This window comes from Pan paniscus, chromosome 2 (genome assembly GCF_029289425.2).
Source record: "Pan paniscus chromosome 2, NHGRI_mPanPan1-v2.0_pri, whole genome shotgun sequence".
Taxonomy (NCBI): domain Eukaryota; kingdom Metazoa; phylum Chordata; class Mammalia; order Primates; family Hominidae; genus Pan; species Pan paniscus.
Window position 1 is genome coordinate 45,361,037 of NC_085926.1, and position 22,594 is coordinate 45,383,630.

General features: G+C 41.7%; 1 protein-coding gene across 2 annotated transcripts in view; it reads left to right on the plus strand.

Moving 5' to 3' along the window:
- The window catches only part of LARS2 (leucyl-tRNA synthetase 2, mitochondrial), a 159,883-nt gene that overhangs the window by 7,882 nt on the left and 129,407 nt on the right, over positions 1–22,594 (plus strand). For both annotated transcript variants that reach the window (XM_003818489.5, XM_008971820.5), the window contains 2 exons: positions 4,028–4,156; positions 21,263–21,354. In XM_003818489.5, coding sequence (XP_003818537.1) covers positions 4,028–4,156; positions 21,263–21,354 — 221 coding nt within the window. The remainder of the gene's footprint in view (positions 1–4,027; positions 4,157–21,262; positions 21,355–22,594) is intronic.

Below are 22,594 nucleotides of genomic sequence, written 5' to 3' on the forward strand. Positions count from 1 at the left end.
CCTGGCAGCCCCCTATCAGGGTTTGAATCAAGGAATGGCAAAGCAGAGTGAGCACTCAGTGAGTGAGCCAGAGCCTGGGCTGCAATGCTGGCTCTGCCCCAGGAAACCTGTGTGATCCAGGCCACATCATTTAATGTTTTGGATTCTGGGCTCCTTGCATTGTTTATCTCACAGAATTGTTTTGAAAATCAAATGAGAAAATGTGTGACAAAATGCATTTTACAACCTGAAGTGGTACATAAATAAAAGATACACGAAGATCAGAATGTGGTGTGTCTATCAGGACCTGAGACTATGACGGAATGCTCATGGATTTTGAAGCATTTATAATCGATCTCACTCTGGTATCAGATTCACTTGAAATCCACTCACATAAGTTTTTTGAAATGGAATGTCTTGAAATCACCATATTTATCATTTAAAAAAATAATTTCCATTTAATGAGCATTTAACCATGTGCCAGGCACTGTCTTTCAATTGATTATCTCATTTAATCCTGAAACAACCCAGGGGGTAGGTATTATCCTCATTTTTGGAGTAAGAAAACTGAGGCTCAGAAAAAGGTTTAGGTAATTTGCCAAGACATGGCAGAGCCAGGATTCAAAATCAAATGTGTGTTTGATTCCTGAGCTCATGCTTTTCCACACAGAAACCTTCTTTTGTCTCACCTTTGATTTACAGTTAGCAAACTGATCCCAGAAGGCAAAAGAATTTGCCCAAGGCCTCACAGCTAGTGACAAAGCTAGGACCAGAACTGGGGCTCCAGATTCCTATTGAGGTGCTCCTTTTACTCTGTCACCCTTTAGGCTCAGCCACAGCTTCAGAGCGTGATCTATAAAGAGGCAGAAGTCATCTTTCTTCTAAAGTCAGAAGCTGACAGAAATAATAGGACCCACTTATAAAAGCCATCCTTTCCCTATCATTTAAATCTTAATCTCTTTTAAAGGCTTAAATTCTTACACTTTTATATAATTATGAAAATTTCCCTTTCAGTCAGATTCTTGCTCAATTATAACAGAAACTCCCATCATTCCTTCTCTCTTTTCCACCCCCAGATGATAGAACTCATTTCATTGTCACAGAGGAAAATGACTTAATTCATGCAGAAAAGCAAAAGGCAGGGACAGACAATAAGCTAAATACCTTTTCTGTAATAAACAGAAATCTTCATGAATATTAAAGACTTTAGAAAACAATACTTTTCTATGTATCTTTTATGAACTCAGATTTGGATTTTGGCTTAGCTAGTATATAATTATTCATTCGATTTTGCTATTAATTTAATCTTTATTGAACAAATGTAAAACAAGAGATGCTAGTAAAGAAATTACAGGTAGAAAATGTTTGGGGCAAGATTGGTAAATTAAATACATAACAAACATTAGTATAATAAAAATAATTTTATGTAAAAACTTTCAAATGAAAAACTAGAAACAGCTTAGATCAAGGATTTTACTGTTTTCCTAGCTCCCAAAGAACTCTTAACAGCTATCTTCCCATATTCCTAAAAATTTCTGAAGAATAAGCCATAAGCCTAATTCATTGTAAGGAGTAAGGCATGAATTGAGTGGATAGTTTTCTTCTGATTCTGCACTAAGTAAAAGAATGGGGTCTTGTACCTCTTTGGAGGACTTGCTCATAAGCTGAGAAGGTTATCTGCCACTAACTTTCTTAAGGACAGTTATTAAGTTCCTGAGTTCCCACCAACCCCTGAATCTCAGGTCCTCTCTCAGATTTCTGTGGTTTTCCTAAGAGTTATAAATCTGCAGTTTCTAATTAAAGTGTGTGACCAATGTGTTGCTTTCCATCCTGTTTGTATAAATCCATTGTAGTTGTCATTTCAGCAGTTCCAGATGATTTTCTAATTTGTGTATGATCCAGATTTCTTAATTGTTCTCTTTTTCCCATCTCTTCCTTCAGGCAGCTTAACACTCCTTGGTAATTTCTAGAGGATGGGCAGCACAAAGAAAAGTTCTACTCTAGTTTTTGTGGGTTTCTTTTTGCCACGTGCTAATGGTTCCGTTAAAGGTTTGTTTAACTTCTTTGCTGAAGGAAGTTTACGAACTCCTTGGCAAGAATCTGATTTCTGGTTTCTTCTGCTCTACTGATTATATTTGGTTTATGTGTATTATCAGTCATGCGAACATTCAGCAAACAATATTTAAAAACCCCCTCCCACATATGTACATAAAAGAAGGGTTATGAATATTCTGTTTTGTGTTTATTTGCATTACTTCGGGGGAAACAAATTCTTAAAGAACTGGTGTAAAGTTCTAGGAAGGGAATAAGGCCAGGAAGAAAAAACAGAAGGCAGAAATAAATAAAAGCAGAAGTTCTGACCCTTAGTGACCAAACAGAATCAGTTACCCAGTTACCTGTTGCTCTTCCTTTCTCTCCAGCCCCTCCACCCTTGACCCTGTCATGAGATGATTTAAACTTGGGTGTGGGGAACCCTCCTGTTACTTGGGTAGGATTTGTGAAGTTTGCTGGGTAAAAAGTGCTCCATAGGGGCCAGTTATCAGGCTTTTGGAGCACAAAGGCCAACGAACATTTATCCAACATTTTATGAAACTCCTGCTGGCACTGGGGGCAGGCGTGGAGAAAGAGGTGATTAAAGCACAGTTCTTGCCCTTGAACAGTAGGTCCCCCCATGAACAGTAGGTCCCCCCAGTAGGAGTTAATTCAAGGACTACCATCTTTGTTTGCCTTATCCATTCATGTGCACACTCATGACGACATTCATCATTTTACCAGGGGAAGAATTAAGATGCCAGAAGTTAGTGATCCAATAAGGACTCATTGGCCTGTGTTCCTTCTGTTCAGATACATGTACAGTTGTCTATGTTTCTCATGATGAAGCTGCTTCTTTGGAAGCTGGAGAGTTATATAACCCTGGTCTGAGGCTGCTTATTTATCATCCCTGGAGAACAACAACCTTCTCCCTTTTTAAAAAGATCTTCTCATTACCTTCCCATTTCAACATTTTTGTTGAAAGATAGGCTCTCAATACAATGGGGAAACTCAGGACCCAAATTGGTACTTTAGGATCCTGTTATTACTGCTAAACCTATGTCAGAATGCAGCTATAGAGAATTTAGGAAGAGACTCCATTTTTAGAGATGTTACATCTATGTGATTCAACTATTGCTTCTTTGAATTATATGGATATATGTATGTTAGAGCTTCCTTCAGAAAAACAAACAGTTCTTTAAGGACCTAGATAGAAGCTGTCTTAAAAGAGAAGTGTTTTTTTGTTTTGTTTTGTTTTGTTTTGTTTTTTTAATGGAGTAGCCATTCTTTTATTCCTTTACTTTCCTAATAATCTTGCTTTCACTTTCTTCTACAGACTTGCGCTGAATTCTTTCTTGCGTGAGATCCAAGAACCCTCTCTTGGGGTCTGCATTGGGACCGCTTTTCTTTCTTTCTTTTTTTTTTCCATAGGTTTTTGGGGTACAGGTGGTATTTGGTTACATGAGTATGTTCTTTAGTGGTGATTTGTGAGATTTTGATGCACCCCTCACCCGAGCAGTATAGGCTGTACTCTATTTGTAGTCTTTTATCCTTCACCCCCCTTTCCACCCTTCCCCCCAAGTCCCCAAAGTCCATTGTATCATTCTTATGCCTCATAGCTTAGCTCCCACATATCAGTGAGAACATAAGATGTTTGGTTTTCCATTCCTGAGTTACTTCATTTAGAATAATAGTCTCCAATCTCACCCAGGTCACTGCAAATACTGTTAATTCATTCCTTTCAAAAAATAAGTTTTTAAAAGAGAAAAAAAAAAGATATATGGGTACTTAACACTTAGAGGTTGTTTGGCATTATTTTGGACATTCTTTAGCTTAAACCAGGGCTTTGAATTTTGCTTTTTGACATTTTAATTGATTGACATTCTGGGAACACTCTTTTTAAAAGGAAACTTTTAAAACGTTAAATTATTACTTTGCATAAAATGCCAAAATATTATGTATACATGCAGAGTTCCCAGAAAATGCTTAATAAATACTCATTGTCGTTCTTTCCTAGAAATCGAAGCCAAAATTTTATGTGCTTTCCATGTTCCCTTATCCTTCTGGTAAGCTGCACATGGGCCATGTGCGTGTCTACACCATCAGCGACACCATAGCACGGTTCCAGAAGATGAGAGGGATGCAGGTAAGAACAGGTGCCTGCTGGAGCAGCCCTTGTCTGCCACACGCAGGGTTGGCATGTAGTAATATGTGTTCAAGACAAATGAAGAAAACCAACTTTAGTTAAGATTAGGACAGCTTTGCAGATGGACATGAAAAGCTCAGTGTTTCGTTTTATGGATTAGAAGATATTATAATAAAGCATCTAGGTTAATTGGGGGGCAGCCATGAGTTGGGTGTTGTGCTGGGGTGGAGATCAGATGGGAATGGGGTGAAAGGTAGATACAAATGTGGATAACACTGATAATCTTCCCAGGAGATACTCACCCATGAGTAGAGAATCATTGTAGAACAAACTGAGGTCAACAGTACAAATACACATCAGTGCTATGAGTGGCAGGTGAGACTGCAAGATATTTCTTTCTGTTCTATTTGATATTTTCCATATTCTTTGAGCATGTATTTCTTTTCTTTTTTTTTTTTTTTTTTTTGAGGCAGAGTCTTGCTCTGTCGCCCAGGCTGGAGTGCAGTGACGCAGTCTCGGCTCACTGCAACCTCCGCCTCCCGGGTTCACACCATTCTCCTGCCTCAGCCTCCCGAGTAGCTGGGACTACAGGTGCCCGCCACCACGCCTGGCTAATTTTTTGTATTTTTAGTAGAGACGGTTTCACTGTGTTAGCCAGGATGGTCTTGATCTCCTGGCCTCGTGATCCGCCCACCTTGGCCTCCCAAAGTGCTGTGATTACAGGTGTGAGCCACCATGCCCGGCAGAGCATGTATTTATTTTCTAATGGAAAAAAATAACTTTTTTAAGAAAAGATATTTGGGGAGTAACAACTCTGGGGAGTTGGGGAAAGTGCCACTAAAGAAGGAACATCTGGTCTGGGCACCTGGCTCATGCCTGTAATTCCAGTGCTTTGGGAGGCCCAGGCAGGAGGATTACTTGAGCCCAGGAGTTCGAGACCAGCCTGGGCAATGTAGCGAAACCCCGTCTCCACAAAAAATACAAAAAATTAGCTCAGTGTGGTGGCACACACCTGTAGTCCCAGCTACTCAGGAGGCTGAGGTGGGAGAATCACTTGAACCTGGGAGGTCAAGGCTGCAGTGAGTTGTAATTGTGTCACTACACTCCAGCCTGGGCAACAGAGTGAGATGCTATCTTAAAAAAAAAAAGAATCTGATATGGGCCTTGAAGAATGAGGTGAAATTTATTGTGAGAGAGGAGGACAAACGCCCTTCCTTGGCTGATGTGGGCCATTCCTCTTTACCCCCCTGCCTGCTTTTTTTAAAAATTTTTTTGAGACAGGGTCTCATTTTGTCACCCTGGCTGGAGTGCTGTGGTTGCAATCACAGTTCACTGCAGCCTCGACCTCCCAGGCTCAACTTCCGACTCTGTCTCCCAAGTAGCTGGGACTATAGGTGTGCGCCACCACGCTCAGCTAATTTTTTGTATTTTTTGTAGAGACAGGGTTTCACCATGTTGTTCAGGCGTGTCTTGAACCCCTGGGCTCAAGCAATCCACCCACCTCAGCCTCCCAAGGTGCTAGGATTATAGATATGAGCTACCGCACCTAGCCCAGAGCCTAATCTTTACTAGCAATCTTTAGCAACACATCATCTTTAAGATGGGTGTTGGATAATCATAATATCTTCTTTAACCACCTACAAAATATGGCAGTATTGAAGAAGGGCTGAGAGCATGGCCCATTGAACCAAACTGCCAGGATTCAAATGCCAGCTCTTAATACTTACAAGCTGTGTGGCCTTTGAGTAGTTAATTAATTAACCTCTTCAACACCTTGTTTCCTCTCATCTATAAAATAGGGATAAAATAGTACCTGCCCCATTGGCCTGTTATAAGGATTCAAAGAGGATGACTGTGAAGCACTTAGATACCTAACACACAGTATGTAACCAATAAGTATTAGCAATTGCCAGCAGTGGACAGGAACCTGCACACACCAGCTCCTGAGAGCCAACTATGTATATCTCTGCCCAATGTTGTGTTTATTAGTCACCTTGGCAGCTTGAAATCTGCCATTGAGGGAGTATTTACATCATGGTAATCAGCAAACCTACAAGTCATGGCCTTTTCCTCCAGAGAGCCAATTGTTAATTAAACATTTACTGGAACCCCAGTGGCCATTGCTACTATGAACCTGTCAGGGCCTATACAAATGATATCTGCTGCCTCTCAGTTCTTTATATTTTATTTTAGCAAGGTAAGTACATCCATTGTCATAACTGGTTTGAAATTTTATGCTGAGCTGACATTGGCTGCAAGAAGTATTCCTAAAAGAGGGTCATGTTGTAATGTCTTTGTCACTTGAAGAGTTAAATAACTTTATACTACCAAATTCAGAGATTTGTGTTCCACTTTAAGATGGCTGAGGGTGTTTGTCTCTCTGGTTTTTGTCAGATGTTATTTTTCCCAGATAACTGTTTTTCATTATTTCTGCTGTGTTTATTAGAAAGAGGTGGGACAGGCCGGGCATGGTGGCTCATGCCTGTAATCCCAGCACTTTGGGAGGCTGAAGTGGGCAGATCACCTGAGGTCGGGAGGTCAAGACCAGCCTGACCAACATGGAGAAACCCCATCTCTACTAAAAATACAAAATTAGCCAGGCATGGTGGCCCATGCTTGTAGTCTGAGCTACTCGGGAGGCTGAGGCAGGAGAATTGCTTGAACCCGGGAGGCAGAGGTTGCAGTGAGCCAAGATCATGCCATTGCACTCCAGCCTGGGCAACAAGAGCGAAACTCCGTCTCCAAAGACAAAAAAAAAAAAAAAAAAAAAAAAGAAAGATGTGGGACAGAATGAATTGGCTCTTTGCCTAAAGATAAAGATAAAGACAATTCTTTATCTCACTGTGATAAAGAATCTAGTTGTGATTCTTTAATTAGATTTGTCTAAATTTTTTTTAACTTACGCCAACTTATTTCGGACAATTAGTGAGTGCAGGCAAATTGCCGACAATTAAGCTTTGTTTTGTTTGTGTTTTGAGGCGGAGCTTCGCTCTTGTTGCCCAGGCTGGAGTGCAATGGTGCGATCTCGGCTCACTGCAACCTCTGCCTCCTGGGTTCAAGCAATTCTGCCTCAGCCTTCCAAGTAGCTGAGATTACAGGCACCCACCACCACACTCAGCTAATTTTTGTATTTTAGTAGAGACGGGGTTTCACCATGTTGGTCAGGCTGGTCTCGAACTCCTGACCTCAGATGATCCGCCCGCCTTGGGACAGTTAAGCTTTTATAGCAACTGTACATTTATGATAGGGTGCAGGGAAGCCTTTTAGCAAAACAGGTGGTTGAGGGGCTTGTAGGTGGGATTCTAATTTCCTTGGATGGGATGAGATGTTACAGAGGAGGCTCAGGGCAGAGCTCCAGGCCCAAAGGAACTGGTACCCTTGCAGGCAGCTCAGGCCCAAAAGACAAGGAGTCCTCCTACCATATCTGAAGCCTAAGGTCAGGCTAGACCCAGAAAATGAACAACCTAGATTTGAACCTACCACTTTCTAGCCAAGCGACTCTACAGAGTCATTTAATGTCCCTGTATCCCACTTTCTTAATCTTTAACATAGGGATAACAATACTTTATTCCCCACAGGGTTATGAGGATTAGATAAGATAGTGCTTGTATCTGGCGCATAATAATCCCATAATAAGTGACAGCTGTAATTATTATTTATACTGATCTTATTCCTCAGAGCTGCTTAGGAAGGTGATTCGTCACCATTTAATAAATGAATCTTGTAATTCATATTATCCATCCTGTGGCTTGATTTGCTTCTTATGGTTGAAACCACTATTTGTTATTTGGTTGATGGTTTCTTAGTCTGTGTGATCAGCAGATACCTAAGGTTGTCTTTTTGTTTCACAGTTTCAGTTGCTGTGTTTAAGATAGCAAGCCCTCTTTTCAGGGTGTTCTCTAGGTTCTCCTGAAATTAATTTCTTATTAATTTTCATAGTTCATATTTAAGTCACAGCATCTCAGATACAACCACCAAATCTGGTGAAAACTTGTCTGGTCATTTTTAAGTGATGTGGGAAAAGAGAAACAAATCTTGGTTTCATTGTCAGTAATGTGAAAGAAAGTCTGTTGAGCTTCCTTGTCATTTTAAAATCTTTCCTGCCCAGTGTCAGGATTGGTCCCTGAGATTGAATAGACTTGGACTCAAGTTTAACGATCCTCACTCTAAGCAGGGAAGGAATATCTAATCTGGGCCTGCCGAACAGGGTCTGCCACATGTATTGATTAATTTAGTCAGTAAGTAATCATTGAGCACCAGCTCTATTCTTGAATGGAGATATATGAAATAGTTCTAAGGCACACTAAGAACAGCATTATCTCTGCCTCCCAGGTTCAAGCAGTTCTCCTGCCTCAGCCTCCCGAGTAGCTGGGATTACAGGTACACGCCACCACACCCGGCTAATTTTTGTAGAGATAGGGTTTCACCATGTTGGCCAGGCTGGTCTAGAACTCCTGATCTCAGGTGATCAGCCTGCCTCGGCCTCTCAAAGTGCTAGGATTACAGGTGTGAGCCACTGTGTCCAGCCAGTCCTTGCTATTTTTCAAAGTCCATTTAAATTCTTACTTCTACCATAAATCCATCCCTCAATTCTCCAGTTCACATTTGTTATGAAATAATTGAGCACTTATAGTCAGAACCACAAACTAGGGAGGTCTATATGTCATCCACATGTTGTTTTATCTGCCCAGTAATATAAGCTTCTCAGTGGCAGGAAAGGTCTTTCTAACTTCTTTTGTGTTAGCATGTCAAGTTTCTTTTTTTCTTTTTCTTTATACAAGATGGGGTCTCGCTATGTTGATCAGGCTGGTCTTGAACTCCTGGCCTCAAGCAGTCCTCCCATCTTGGCCTCCCAAAGTGCTAGGATTACAGGCATGAGCCACCACACCCAACCATCATGTCAGGTTTTTAATGGTCAAAGGTAACTAACATGTTTTTAGGTCTACAGCCTATAAGACCTAACAACTCCTTTGTTCCTAACAGCCTATAAGATAACAACTCCTTTGTTCCCAAGGAGTTTATAATCTGATAAGCCTCAACTGTTTGTGAGTTGATTGATTCAATGGATGTTTTTAAAAGCATACAACTCCTTTGTTTAAGTCTGGACTAAGTGTTCATTGTGCATATATAGCCCAGAATAATGTTTCTCAAACTTTAGAACTCACGTATCTCAGTGACAAAATCCTTGGGCTCAAGTTTGGTAAATATTGAATTAAAAGTTAAACTCTGTCATTCTAGATGATTACTTGACATTTAGATGATTATAAATACAAAGGCAACCACAGACACCCAATTCATGTGCTAGTTCTTGGTGATCAGGTTCATCAATCAGGAAAAATTAGACCATGCTGCTATAATAAACAATCCCCAAATCTCAGTGGCTTAAAACAACAAAATTTTGTTCCTTGCTTTTGCTACATGCCTAGCAGGAGGGCTCAGTTCAAGGTAGTCAGGACCTGGATGATGGCTGTTCTTACCTCAGTGAGTGCCTCCCCATCTCTGTGGCTGGGAGAAGGGGGTATGGTGAATCCCCACTGGCTCTTAAATCTTCCACTTGGACTCAAGTCACTTCCACTGACATGGCCACATCCAACCTCAAAGAGGGTAAAGAATATTCCCACCATGTGCCAGGATGGTGAGGAGGATCAAAATGTTTGTGAACAGCTCCAATGACCCCCACCTAAGGTGATCTAGTTGACCCAGAATATTCTTATCTTGGGTGATCTTTTTAAAAATTATTGATGTAAAAGTATACATTTAGAAACCATCAGGGAGACTAGCAGACCTCTCAATTGGAGCCTGTGGAATTTGAGAAACATTGCTCAGAACATGAAGTTGTTGCCATCAAGTTTGGCATCCAACCATTTATGCTCTGTAAAAATTTCTCTGTGTGTCCATGATTCTTAAACTTTAGGGTGCGTAATGATCCCCTGAGGAGTTAGCTAAAAAGGCAGGTTGCAATATAGTCCTGAGTGAGGCTCAGGAATTGGTATTTAAATAAGCATTTCAGGTAGTTCTGATGTAAGTGCTCTCCCAGATTTGGCACTTACATGAATGGGATCGGATGCTCCACAGAGCCAAATGGACATGGTTCTCTAGGTTGGAAAATACATCCCATTGAAATGAGAAGAAAACTAAAGGTCACAAGCAGCTGAGCAGACACACACAGATTAGACGTGGACTGTGTATGTAGAGGGGCAGGTGGTTTGGGGGTGATGAATCAATTAGGAAACGGGGTTAGTCAAAGCGGTGATGGTGTCTGCCCTACCCACATCATGGATTTGTTGTGAGGTTTGTGTATGTGAGATGATCACTGAGAAAACCCTCTAAAAACAATATGCAATTTTCAAGTGTAACCCAATTAATAGTAGCAATAAAAAGAGAGTCCTGAGGTTTGGATGTTTGAGCAGGGGCCATTTGAAGCCAGAGATAAATTATTCTCTTTCAGTAATCAGAAAAGGCTGTACTGCCAATCGGTTTCTTCTTAAACTCATAGAATGCCTGATGACATATTTAAAACTTAGCTCCATATGGTGATTTTGTTGTGTTTTCATATGTTGTATGCACAGATGGTTGGAAAATAAAATTCCCCACCTCCCACCTCGGCTGGTCTCCCCAGCACCTTCTGGTCCAGAAGCCGGGTGATAAAAGCATCAAGGTGCCAAGTCCCCCTCACAGAATTGGGCTTGGAATAATTTGTCTCAGGCAAAAAGCCACCAGGCATTGCCCAAGTAGAAGAGTTTTCTGCTTGGGCCTTTTTGCTATTCACTGCGGAGGAGGAAGAAAATTGAGGCTATGTGTCTGGCAGCTGCATAATCATAATATAATTATCCACAAATATCAGGAAGCAAGGGAAGTTCTTAGCAAGTAAACAATAATGTACGTTCCATCAGTTTTCAGTTTGCCAGTCAGTCAACAAGTGTTTATGAAGTGCCCGGAGAGTGCATAGCATGGCATTTAGTTTTCAAATTTGCAAATCTCTGTAGCATCTGAAAGTAGATAGTGAATTTCCAGGGCATATTCTCTCAGATGTCCTTCGAAGGAGAGAACGAACTGCTGGTCCAGTGCCTTGACTGGAAACTGGCTGATTTATCTGCCTGTCACATCCCTCCACATTCCCAGAGGAGGTCTGCTGCTTTGGGCCTAGGTACTGTCATTTGGTTTTTATAATCTGAAGTATTCACTTGATTTTTATCCCCAATCTGTAATAATGGTGAGTTATTACACTTGCTAAACAAAATTAAATATTGTGTTTCTCATTTCTTGGAAATAAGAAGTGTTGAACATACTCCAAAGACACCATGACACTCTGAAAATAGCAGTTTTTGGAGAAGCAGTAACCATGGTTGCTCTCAATTAGAAGCTGAATTGGTTTCAAATATAAAATTTTGTTTTGATGAAAGGGAGAGAAAGCTGGTAATCCCTAGAGAACTGGTTGGCCCTTTCATAGTAACAGTTACGCTGCTTCCCTCTCTACTGGGAAGGCAGATGACCAGCTGCTTGGGCTTCCTTCCCTTCCATCGCCAAACTCTACTCAGTCTTACTTCTTGTGTCGGATGAACAACTATATCTTTGCCTCTTTAAAATAATTCCTTCTTTTAAAAAATATATTTTAAAATTGTACATGAATTCCCATATTCCACCTATAACAAAAAGAAATACAACATAGATAAGTCTGTAGTCCCCTTTGGGCACCCATTTCTACATAAGGCCCCCCCGTCCCCAGGCAATAACCTCTGGCATTTTCCAGGTTATATGCCTTTAGAGCCTTCTCTGTCTGTCATATAGAACTGTGTTTTCTCCTGCATCTCTTTCTTCTGCTTCTTTTAGTTTGCTTGCCATCCATCCTGCCTGCCAACTCTGAGACACCAAGGCTCACCCTGGAGCAGGGCATGGGTGGGCAGAAGGCCCCACCCGGGTGTGCCATGGCCATGTGGCTACCGGGCCTCACCCCCTGGCCAGGGCTCTGACCCCTGTGTTTTTGTCATCAGTAACTCCTGGTCTTCCATGGTAACAGCTGGCCCCCACTCCTCTCTGATCTCAAAGTAAGGCAGGTTATGCAGTCCTGCTAGCGTTCTTGTGCTGGTCCTTGACCAGTTTGCTGTTAGATCCATCCCTTGCTTTTTGTACGGCAGAAGGGCTGACTCCTGCAGGTCCGGTTCCCAAGCTGGCCCCCTCCTGGTTTTGAACAGTAGGAAATCCTGGTAACATTGGAGGACAGGAGAAAGGGAGAGGCCAGAAAATTTCTCTCTCTCTCTCTTTCTCTCTCTCTCTCTGCCCTGGTTTGGTCTTCACTAATCTAGTTCCATCTGGGCAGTCCAGCCTGTTTGAGCTTCTGCAGCTGAGATCAGCCTTTGGGCTTTGTTAACTCTGCTTTCTCACTTTGTCTCTGCAGTCTAGAGATTGTGGTAATGTCCTGCCCTTCCAAACTGCTAGGTAGATTCACCCATTTCCTTGGCTTCCCACTCAACTTTAAACATATAGAGTATTAGTTAAACGAACCAGGTGGAAATGATGGTTTTTCAGACTTTGGAAGTTTATTTTGTGGATTTCCAAGTTATAGCTACTGGTACTTTTTCTTGATTCCATCTCTGAGTAGTATTACATTTATTATTTCAAAATTATCATTAGTAGTCTTCTGCCACCCTCTGTGATGTCACATTCCTATCTTTCCAAATTGACATGATACATATTTCAAAGTGTATTTTCAGTAGATGTTTTTAAAAATAAAATACGTGGAAAAAATGTTCTGAAGCTGCAGAATGCATTCATGTCCAAGAAGTTAACTTCTAGGAAGTTGAGAGGGTTCAGGTGGGCTCAAGCATATAAATAGAGATGCCAATAATTTATTTTTATTTTTATTTTTTTTTAGGGAAATTGCCTAGTTAGCACATGTGAGCTGTAAGTTCATTTCAGTCCAGTTACTTTTTCAACTGTGGATGGATTAAAATAAGTTATGGTGGTAGAAAGAAAGGAATTGGAATTCTAAAACCTAACAGGAGAGTTTGGAGTTCTTCCCAGTGAATGGACAATCTTGGCCATAGAGAAATCAAGGGCAAGAAAGTGTACCATGTATCTAGAGGTATTTGATCTGAACGGTGCATGAGACATGTACAAGGCTGGCAAGGGAAGCACCTGACCCAGTGTCTTTCACGTAAATAGGCCATAACAACTTGACCAAAAAATAGAAGCTGCTGTCTGTGGGGGAAGGGACAAGCTTTGGTATTTTGTAATCCTGTTGTAGGTCTTCACTTTGTTTCCCCCTTGACAGTGGTGAATCATCTTATAGAACAAAAGTGAGCTTTGCGCTTGGTCACTGGGCTCTAGGAAACCCAGGGTATAGAAACAAAGAGACCCTTTCCAATTTTGTGGAAATTTGGCTCACAGAGACATTTATTCCAGTGCTCTGGCTCATGGTGGGAAGAACAATTCTGACTTCAAGATGCAAAACAGCCTTCCCACAATCTGATTCTGTTATTCTCTCTAGGGCAAACATTTGTTTTTTTGTTAATTTTTGGTAAGAATCTGAAATATTAAGAAACTTTGAGATTTTTCTAACTTTATTTTCATGGACAGCTTAGATAACATGTAAGCTAAGAATATCTTTCCATGTTAATTCTATCTGAAAACAAAAATAGAAATGAATAAGTGTATTATGTAAATCTAGGCTGGTTTTTGTGACAGTCTCTGTATTGCCTTTATTTAAAAATATGGACGGCACCTAACAGAATGTTAATAGGCAGAAACATTGAATCGGTGCCATTTTGGCAGTTCTGACAAAGAAACCAAGTGGTAATTAAGTTTCCCCCCTTCTTGTGGAACAGTTACGCAACAGTTACGTTATTCTGCCGGTGACACAGCCCAAGGAGAATTTAAAGCACAGCTGGAAGCTGCTCAGGTGTTGTCCTTGAAGTATTGCAGAACTTTCTAGTAATACTGCCCATATCCCCAGCATTGGATTCTTTTTTTTTTTTTTTTTTTGCTCTTGAAATTTAAAAAGAAAAAGAGAAAGAATTGCAGAACTTAGTAGCAAATACAGAAGAATGTTTGTCATCTGTGGATCAAGCAATATTCAAGTGAAAATTGTAGCCTAAACAGTGTTTGTTTTAGTCATGATTCTTGTCTACCACGGACTAAAAACCCAGCTTAGACCAGCTTAAGCAAAAAGGGAGGCTTTGTTTTTACACATCCTGAAACTCACAGAATCAAAGGAAATGTAGGAGCTGGGCCCACTGGGTATTGGTACTAGGTCCTTGAAGTACATCAATTTCCCCAGTCTCTCTCCATTTCCTATTTCTGCTTCTCTCCACATGCCAGCTTTATTTTCTCAGACATTTCTACAAGCTAGGGGGCAGAGCCATCTGAAGCCCTTATGGCTTCTGACCAAGGAGAAAAGAGAGTCCTGTCCTCCTCCAGCGTTCCGCCTTACTCTGTACAAGCCTAGAGCTGTCTGGGGAAAGATTCAGGCACTTGCCTCTCTCTCTAGCCAGGGGGATGGGTTTTTAAGATTGGCAGTTCGTACTAACACTATATTAAGTTGGACGCAGAACAGTTTCCTAGAAGGGGAAGATGCTGTTTGAGAGGATGAAATGCTTTGGGTCTGCCACATTTAGTAAGAGGAAAAGAGACCTCAAGTCTCAACTGGATTGGGATATATCCAGTCAGTTTCTTAAAACTGCATAGAATAGATATACGCAGGGAATGTTAGAATTTTTAGAAAAGACATGTATGCACTGCGGGGGTCTAACTCACAGACCCTGACCCAGCAACAAATGAATAACGTACACTGACACAGATAGTATGCCTGTCAGTCCAGCTGAGCATCTGGGCCACTTACAGACTCCAAGGAGAGTGCTGTAAAGAGTTGCCGCCGAGGCCCCGACTCACTGGCCCTGCCGGCATTTATTCAGCACACATTCAATGACAAAGGCTTTGAGTAAACACCACTATAGGAAAATTGACCTGGTTCCCGACACCCCTAGTAGAGAGCAGTTATGCACCCGAGGTTGATCAAAGGTTGGTCTTAGGATCACATGAGTAAACAAGCTATTTAGATAAACTGCATTCCTTTGTACCTACTTTAAGCCATTTACTCAAGGTAAGGATTAGGCAGCTTTCAGCCATAACCCTATCCTGAGACTTTTGCAAAACCTTCCAGCCTTCCAAGAAGATTTGTGTCTATATCCTATAACTTCACTTAAAGTTTTTCTCACCAGCCTGACTGAACTCCCACAATGCACACTTACATATTTTGTGCAGAGATCCCTGATATAATGTTAAATGAAAAAAGTCATAAAATAATGTATATAATCATTTCTATTTTCTTTCTCTTTTTAAAATAAGCTTTTTAACTTTTTTAAAAAATTTATTTTAGGTTCAGGAGTACATGTGCAGGTTATATAGCTATACTCCTGCCAGAGTTTACCTAGATTATTTTGTGACCCAGATACTAAGCCTAGTACCCAATAGTTATTTTTTCTGCTTCTCTCCCTCCTCCCACCCACCACCCTCAGGTAGGCCCCAGTGTCTGTTGTTCCCCTTTGTGTCTGTGTGTTCTTATCATTTAGCTCCCACTTATAAGTGAGAACATGTGGTATTTGTTTTTTGGCCTGCATTAGTTTGCTGAGGATATTGGCCTCCAGCTCCATCCATGTTGCTGCAGAGGACATGATCTTGTTCTTTTTTTACGGCTGCATAGTATTCTATGCTGTAAACGTACCACATTTTCTTTATCCAGTCTACCATTGATGGTCATTTAGGTTGAGTCCACGTCTTTGCTATTGTGAATAGTGCTGCAGTGAACATACATGTGGATGTGTCTGTATGACAGAACAATTTATAATCCTTTGGGTATATACCCAGTAATGGGATTGCTGGGTCAAATGGTAATTCTGTTGTCAGCTTTTTGAAGAATCCCTACACTAGTTTCCACAATGGTTGAACCAATTTACGCTCCCACCAAGAGTGTGTAAACATTCCCTTTTCTCTGCAAAGGTTCTATTTCATGAAAACAAATAAGCAGGCTCCTATATATGTGTACATATGTTTGTATGTATGTATTTGAGTGGGGAGATAGATGTGGAAGGAAACAAAGGCTGGCGTTATTGGTTACATCATTGACGAGTAGTGACCAGGAGTTAAAAATAAACTTTGCCTTTATTTATCATTGTATTGTGCCATTTCATTTGTTAAATTAAGCTTGTATTACGTTTGTAATTTGAAAAAACATCAACTTATGTAAAAAGAAAAGCAGCCTATTCTGATTGACCTCAGGGTGGGTGTGGATGCAGGAACTGAAGATAGTAGCTTGGGATCATCTCAGCCTGGAAATCCAAGGTGTCCCAGATTCCCAAAACTGGGAAATGCAGCATAGGATGTGGCAAGCCAGCCTCCCCTGGGGCAACAGCAAGCTTGAGAGGTCCACAGGACTGCTTGTTCACTAAGCACATATCCCTTACAGAAAGCAGTTTTGAGTGGGTCACATCCACCACCACCTTCAATATGGCAAAGTCTACTGTAGCGCAGAGTCCTTGCCTGGGGCAATTGGAGGCAGGCCCCATCCTTCCAGTGCACAGATGGCTGCCTTCTGCTGATGGACTGCTCCTGGTCCAATCAGCTGTGGCAAGAACAGCCGGGCTGCTTTTAATCGAAGCACCTGATGTGAATCATTAATTATTCAGGAAAGAAGCACTGCTGGGCCTCTTTTACTGAAAAGGGGGCCAAGTACTTGATTGGCCCTTTGAGCCTGTGTGGTCCGTTCGGTTTGGGTAAGAACTTCCAATGCCTAGCACCAACCTTCTGCAGAGGCTTGTTAGAAGTAACCCACCCTTAGGAATGTACATGTTTGTGTGAGGATCTGTGTGAGATTCAGGTATTAATATCTTCCGTCCTCTTGTCAGAAAGCAACTATGTTAAATGTGGACAAAGAGATGGAGGCTGAAATTGTGGTAAGGGAATCAGTGATGTGCGATGCTGTGAGATGCTAAAGATCAAGAAAGCAGACAGCTGCAGCGGCCACAGCAGCAAGTGCTGCCATTTATTGGGTGCCTGTGCTGTGCTGGGCACCATGCTAGATGTGCCACAGACATCATGAACATGTCATGCTCCATAATTCAAGGTAGCTGCTTTCAGTCACCATTTATAGTTGAGACTCAGAATTAGTAAGTAATGTGCCTCAGGCTCCACTGATAGTAAACAGGCAGAGTTAGATTTAGGACCTTTGCCCTCAACAGGCTCCTGGAGAACAAGCCTTTGTTAGCATTTCCTATGCACTAGCCAAAGGAGTAGGAGCAGCTCTATTTTAGAGAGATGGTCTCAGTTCTTTAGATGGAATTGTTTCATTGGACTACTAAAAATCAACTTAAAAAATATTAATATGCATAGTGGAAGTATGCCTTTAAGGTAAGTGACTCCAACCACTGGAAGGGGTATGCCTGTTCTCTTACTGCTGCCTGCTAATACAGGGGCTTAGGAGAGAACAGATCTGGCGACTGGGATTGCAAGATGCACCTAGGTTGGGACACTTTGAAGTGTAAGTGCTTATGGGACCTGAGGCATAGGTGGCCAGTGGGCAGTACAAGTGTGCTTGTGCTGGACATAAAGATGGAGGAAAACTCCGGGTGCTCATATGCAGGTGGAAGTGTGGTTCGCTGCAGTCTTTCTGGGGATGCCATTTGGCTGTATATGTCAAACGTCTTAAAATTTTTCATACCCTTTTACCCTGTAGTTGCACTTCTAGAAATTTCTAAAGGAAATGTTAAGAGTATATACAAAGATTTATGCCCAAGAATGTTCATCCTGGCCTTTTTTATAATGGTGAAAAATGGAAATAACTTTTAGGAAAACAAATATAGCTGGTCATTCAAAGCAGTCACTAACAGGCTGCATTGACAGCATGTACAGTGAAAAAACAGGAGATAAAAAATACATATATAAATAATATATTCTCAATTTTTAAACATTAGATACAAATTTACCACATGTAACTGGTACGTATGGCTGTATGGTAGAATAACAGGTGAGTCTTATTTTCTACTATTTTTCTCTACTTACCAAATTATGGTGAATATGTAATTATGGAAGAAAACAAGACCTATTTCTTTAGTTGAAAATGTCCCATTCTGATATGCGTGTGTGGTGAGGTGGTGCCAGTAAGTGCCTCTCAGTATTCGTCATTATTTTAAGGAAATGTGTGTGAACATAAGCCTAGCTTCTCTGCATGATCAAAAAGCAAAGTAAGGAGCCGGGGGCAGTGGCTCATGCCTGTAATCCTGGCACTTTGGGAGGGAGAAGGATAGCTTGCAGCCAGGAGTTCGAGATTACAGTGAACTGATCGTGGCGCTACTGCACTTCAGCCTCGGCAACCAAACAAGACCCTGTCTCTTAAAAAAAAAAAAAAAAAAAAAAAGGCAGCAAAATAAAACTTACCCCAGGTTGACAGCCCATGAACTTGATAGGAAATAAGAGGGTCAACTGGAATGGGCTGTTTTCTATAATAGAAATATCAGAGTCTTCTTGGTCAGTCCTTCCCCACAGGCAGGCTTCAGAAAGAAGTGGCGTCTGTGGTTTTGTGGCTGGATTCAGTTTCAGAGAATGGTAGGGGACTGAATTTTGTAAGCAGTGTGTCTTTCCTGACAGGGGCTGGGAGCCTGGCTTCCTGAGACTGTCCCCTGATGCCACAGCAGATGTGTCAAACCATTTTTCCTGCTCATGGCATGTAGTTTGAGAGAGCTTGATAGTGAAGCTGCCAGCTCAGCTGTGACTGGCCACTCATTTGCAGACAAGAATGCCTTACTGGCCTGGGCTTGCTTAAGGTAATTGCTTCTAGACTCCTCACTCCTGCTGGGCCACAGTTGCTTGAACAGTCAAATAAGGGGTTGGGGGGTAGAGGATATATCTCAAAAGCTTCTTTGTGCTTGAAGATTTGTGATTCCTTGTTCTTTGGAGAATGAAAATATCTTCTAGAAGGTGATTAGAGAGCAGTACTCTTTAGAAATAATAATACTAGTGGCCAACATTATATACAGCACTTTACTGTGTGGCAGGCACTATTCTCAGCACTTTTCTTAACTCATTTAATCTTCACAGTGATCCAGTGAGGTAGTTATGCTATCATCCCCATTTTACAGACGATGAAACTGAGGAGAAAAGGAACCTACACATGGAACCTTTCTTATACCAAAAGCATAGCTAGTGGTTTGCAATTAATTTAAAAATATTGGCTATTTTAGGCCAGTCTCAGTGGCTCACTCCTGTAATCCCAGCACTTTGGGAGGCCGAGGCAGGCAGATCACTTGAGGCCAGGAGTTCAAGACCAGCCTGGCCAACATAGCAAAACCCCATCTCTACTAAAAATACAAAAATTAGCCGGGTGTGGTGGTATGTGCCTGTAATCCCAGCTACTGGGGAGGCTCAGGCAGGAGGATCACTTGAACCTGGGAGGCGGAGGTTACAGTGAGCCGAGATTGCACCATTGCACTCCAGCCTGGGCAACAGAGCAAGACTCCATCTCAAAAAAAAAAAAAAATATATATATATATATATAGAGAGAGAGAGAGAGAGAGGGGGAGGCTATTTTAGAAATTAGTGTAAATGATGTATAGGGCTTAGTCCAAAGCCTTACTTTTATCCAGTCTCAAAAGTTACTCTGTGGAATACCTTTTCTGCTGTGTTCCTGTGTATTTTTCTTAGTTTTCATCTATCTGGCTGTTTGGGTAGAGGTGGGGGTTTCCCTCCCTTACTGGTAGGGAAGAAAGGGATGAACTTCAGTACTTCAGTAGTTGGGCATGGTGGTGCACGCCTGTAATCCCAGCTACTCGGGAGGCTGAGGCAGGAGAATTGCTTGAACCCAGGAGACACTCCAATCTGGGCAACAGAGTGAGACATTGTCTTGGAAAAAAAAAAAAAGGGATGAACTTCAGGAAGAAATGGGGAGTGGACCTTTCAGGAGAGTATTGCCTCAATCAGGGGAGAGAGAGAGAGATAGAAGAAAGAAGTGTGAAACTCTTGTGTCTGGAGCAACCTGGAGCAGGGTGCTGAATGATGTACATTTAAGAGGGACTGTGTGCCGGATTCAGGCAAGCCGTGAGAAATGGACAGGTCCGGGCCACTGAGTAGGGTTGGGATGAACTTTCTTAGGTCTGGGTAGAGCTGGGACTGCCTAGAGCCACCAGTGTGGTCATTATGCGTGTGTTCTGCAGCACTGTCCAGCGCGGCTTTCTGCCATGATTTGAATATCCAATATCTGCACTATCTGGTTCAGTGTCCACCAGTCACGTGTGTCTGCTGCACACTTGAAGGGTGGCTAGTGAGACTGAAGAACTGCATTTTTTATTTTATTTACTTTTAATTAAGTTTAAATGTAATAGCTATGTGTGGCTACTGGCTACCATATTGGACAGCACAGCTCCATAAATGAAAAATACTGGCCAGGCGCAGTGGCTCACGCCTGTAATCCCAGCACTTTAGGAGGCCGATGCGCGCGGATCACGAGGTCAGGAGATCGAGACCATCCTGGCTGACACGGTGAAACCCTGTCTCTACTAAAAATAAAAAAAATTAGCTGGGTGTGGTGGCGTGTGCGTGTAGTCCCAGCTACTCGGGAGGCTGATGCAGGAGAATCGCTTGAACCTGGGAGGCGGAGGTTGCAGTTAGCTGAGATCGCGCCACTGCACTCCAGCCTGGGTGAAAGTGCAAGACTCTGTCTCAAAAAAAAAAAAAAAAATACTGACATGACATGAGCATTTGGAAAGCCTATACATTATGTGTGTGTATATATATATATATGTGAAACTGAAAGAAACTCTTTATAATTTCAGAAAAACAATTTGGGTTCAATATAGAGACTATAGAAAAGAAGAAAATAAAAAGTACTCATGAAAACACCTCCTCAGAGGTAACTTATTGGTGCTTTGGCATATACCCTTCTAAGTTGTGTTCTATGGTTATGTCATAGGTAGCCAGCTGGCTGTCAGATGCATAACCTGAAATCATCCAGCAAAAGATAAGTCATGTTAGCAGGAGAGAGTGCTGACTTTGCCCCAGAAGACAATACCAATGGAGTTCTTAGTGATTTGCCATGGTTGATGTTCCTCTTCTGGGTCCTAGGTCATCAACCCCATGGGATGGGATGCTTTTGGATTGCCTGCTGAAAATGCCGCAGTCGAGAGGAATCTACATCCACAAAGTTGGACACAAAGGTAAGTGTTTACAGGCATATTCAAATACTTGCATACAAAAACCTTTAAAAAAAATTTTTAACCTGTGCTTAAAAAATAGAAAGCAAAGCAAACAAAACACTGCAGCGTACCAAGAGATAAATAAGATTGTATATATTGGTGTTTGTCTTTTAACATACTGTATTCTTATCTAAGAAATATTCAGAGAGGGTTTTGGATATTTGTTCATGTGTTCATTTTGATGCTTTGTTATTTACAGTTATTTTTCCTTCGAGTATTTACATTCGGTAGGAAAAAGAAGAGGGTTAGGAAAAAGAAGAGGGTCGCATTTGTTAAATTTCTATAATGCTTCTGGTCTTCTTGACCGTAGTTTTACTATATCCGAATACTACATTATAATTTTCTCTGAAAATTCAGTTTATTTTTTGCCTTCACCATTCAGAAGCAAGAGGAACTTAGGCATTCCATGTAGAAATATATGGCCACTTTATTCTGGGTGTGGTTTTCTCCAAGGCGGAACACACTCGCAATCCCACCCAAGCCTCAGGCTTCCACTACACGTGGGCCAGTGGTGCTCATTCCTCTCCTTCCTGCTAAAGTCCTGAGGGCCTCACCCTAGAACTTGGCAGAATCCTCTGGGGCCACTGCATCAGCTCATTTCACAAAGGCCTGGGACGCTTCCCCATGCCACCCCTTAGAGAGACAGAAGGGCAGTTCCAGGGCCTGTGCCCAGTGTCTCTTACCTGTCTTTGTTCTAGCTTACCCAAGGATACATTGTAAAAGCATCTACTGTACTTCTGTCCATACTATGGCATCCAGGTCTCTTTTTTCTTCCTAGCCCCTAGCTTCTACTTTTCTAGTAATGTTTAATTCTAGATTAATTAATTTTATCACTAGATTTTATCTAGTGATAAAAAGAGGAGGAAATGATGATTCAAATAAAGTAGATCGAACATGGCTTGTGTTTGATATAAGGTAGACCAGGAGTTGGCAAACTACGGCCTGTGGGCTAAATCTGGCCCTACCTGTTTCTGTAAATCAAGTTTTATTGGAACACAGTCAAATCCATTTGTTTACATATTGTCCGTGTCTGCTTCCGTGAGACAGTGGCAGAGCTGAGTAGTTGTGATAGAGACTGATTGGCTCACAAAGCTGAAAGCATTCATCATCTGGCCCTTTTAGGTTTGCCAGCCTCTCTGCTGGTGAATAGCAGTTAAGATGATGGCCCCCTGAGCCAGGCTACCTAGGTGCAAATCCTGCC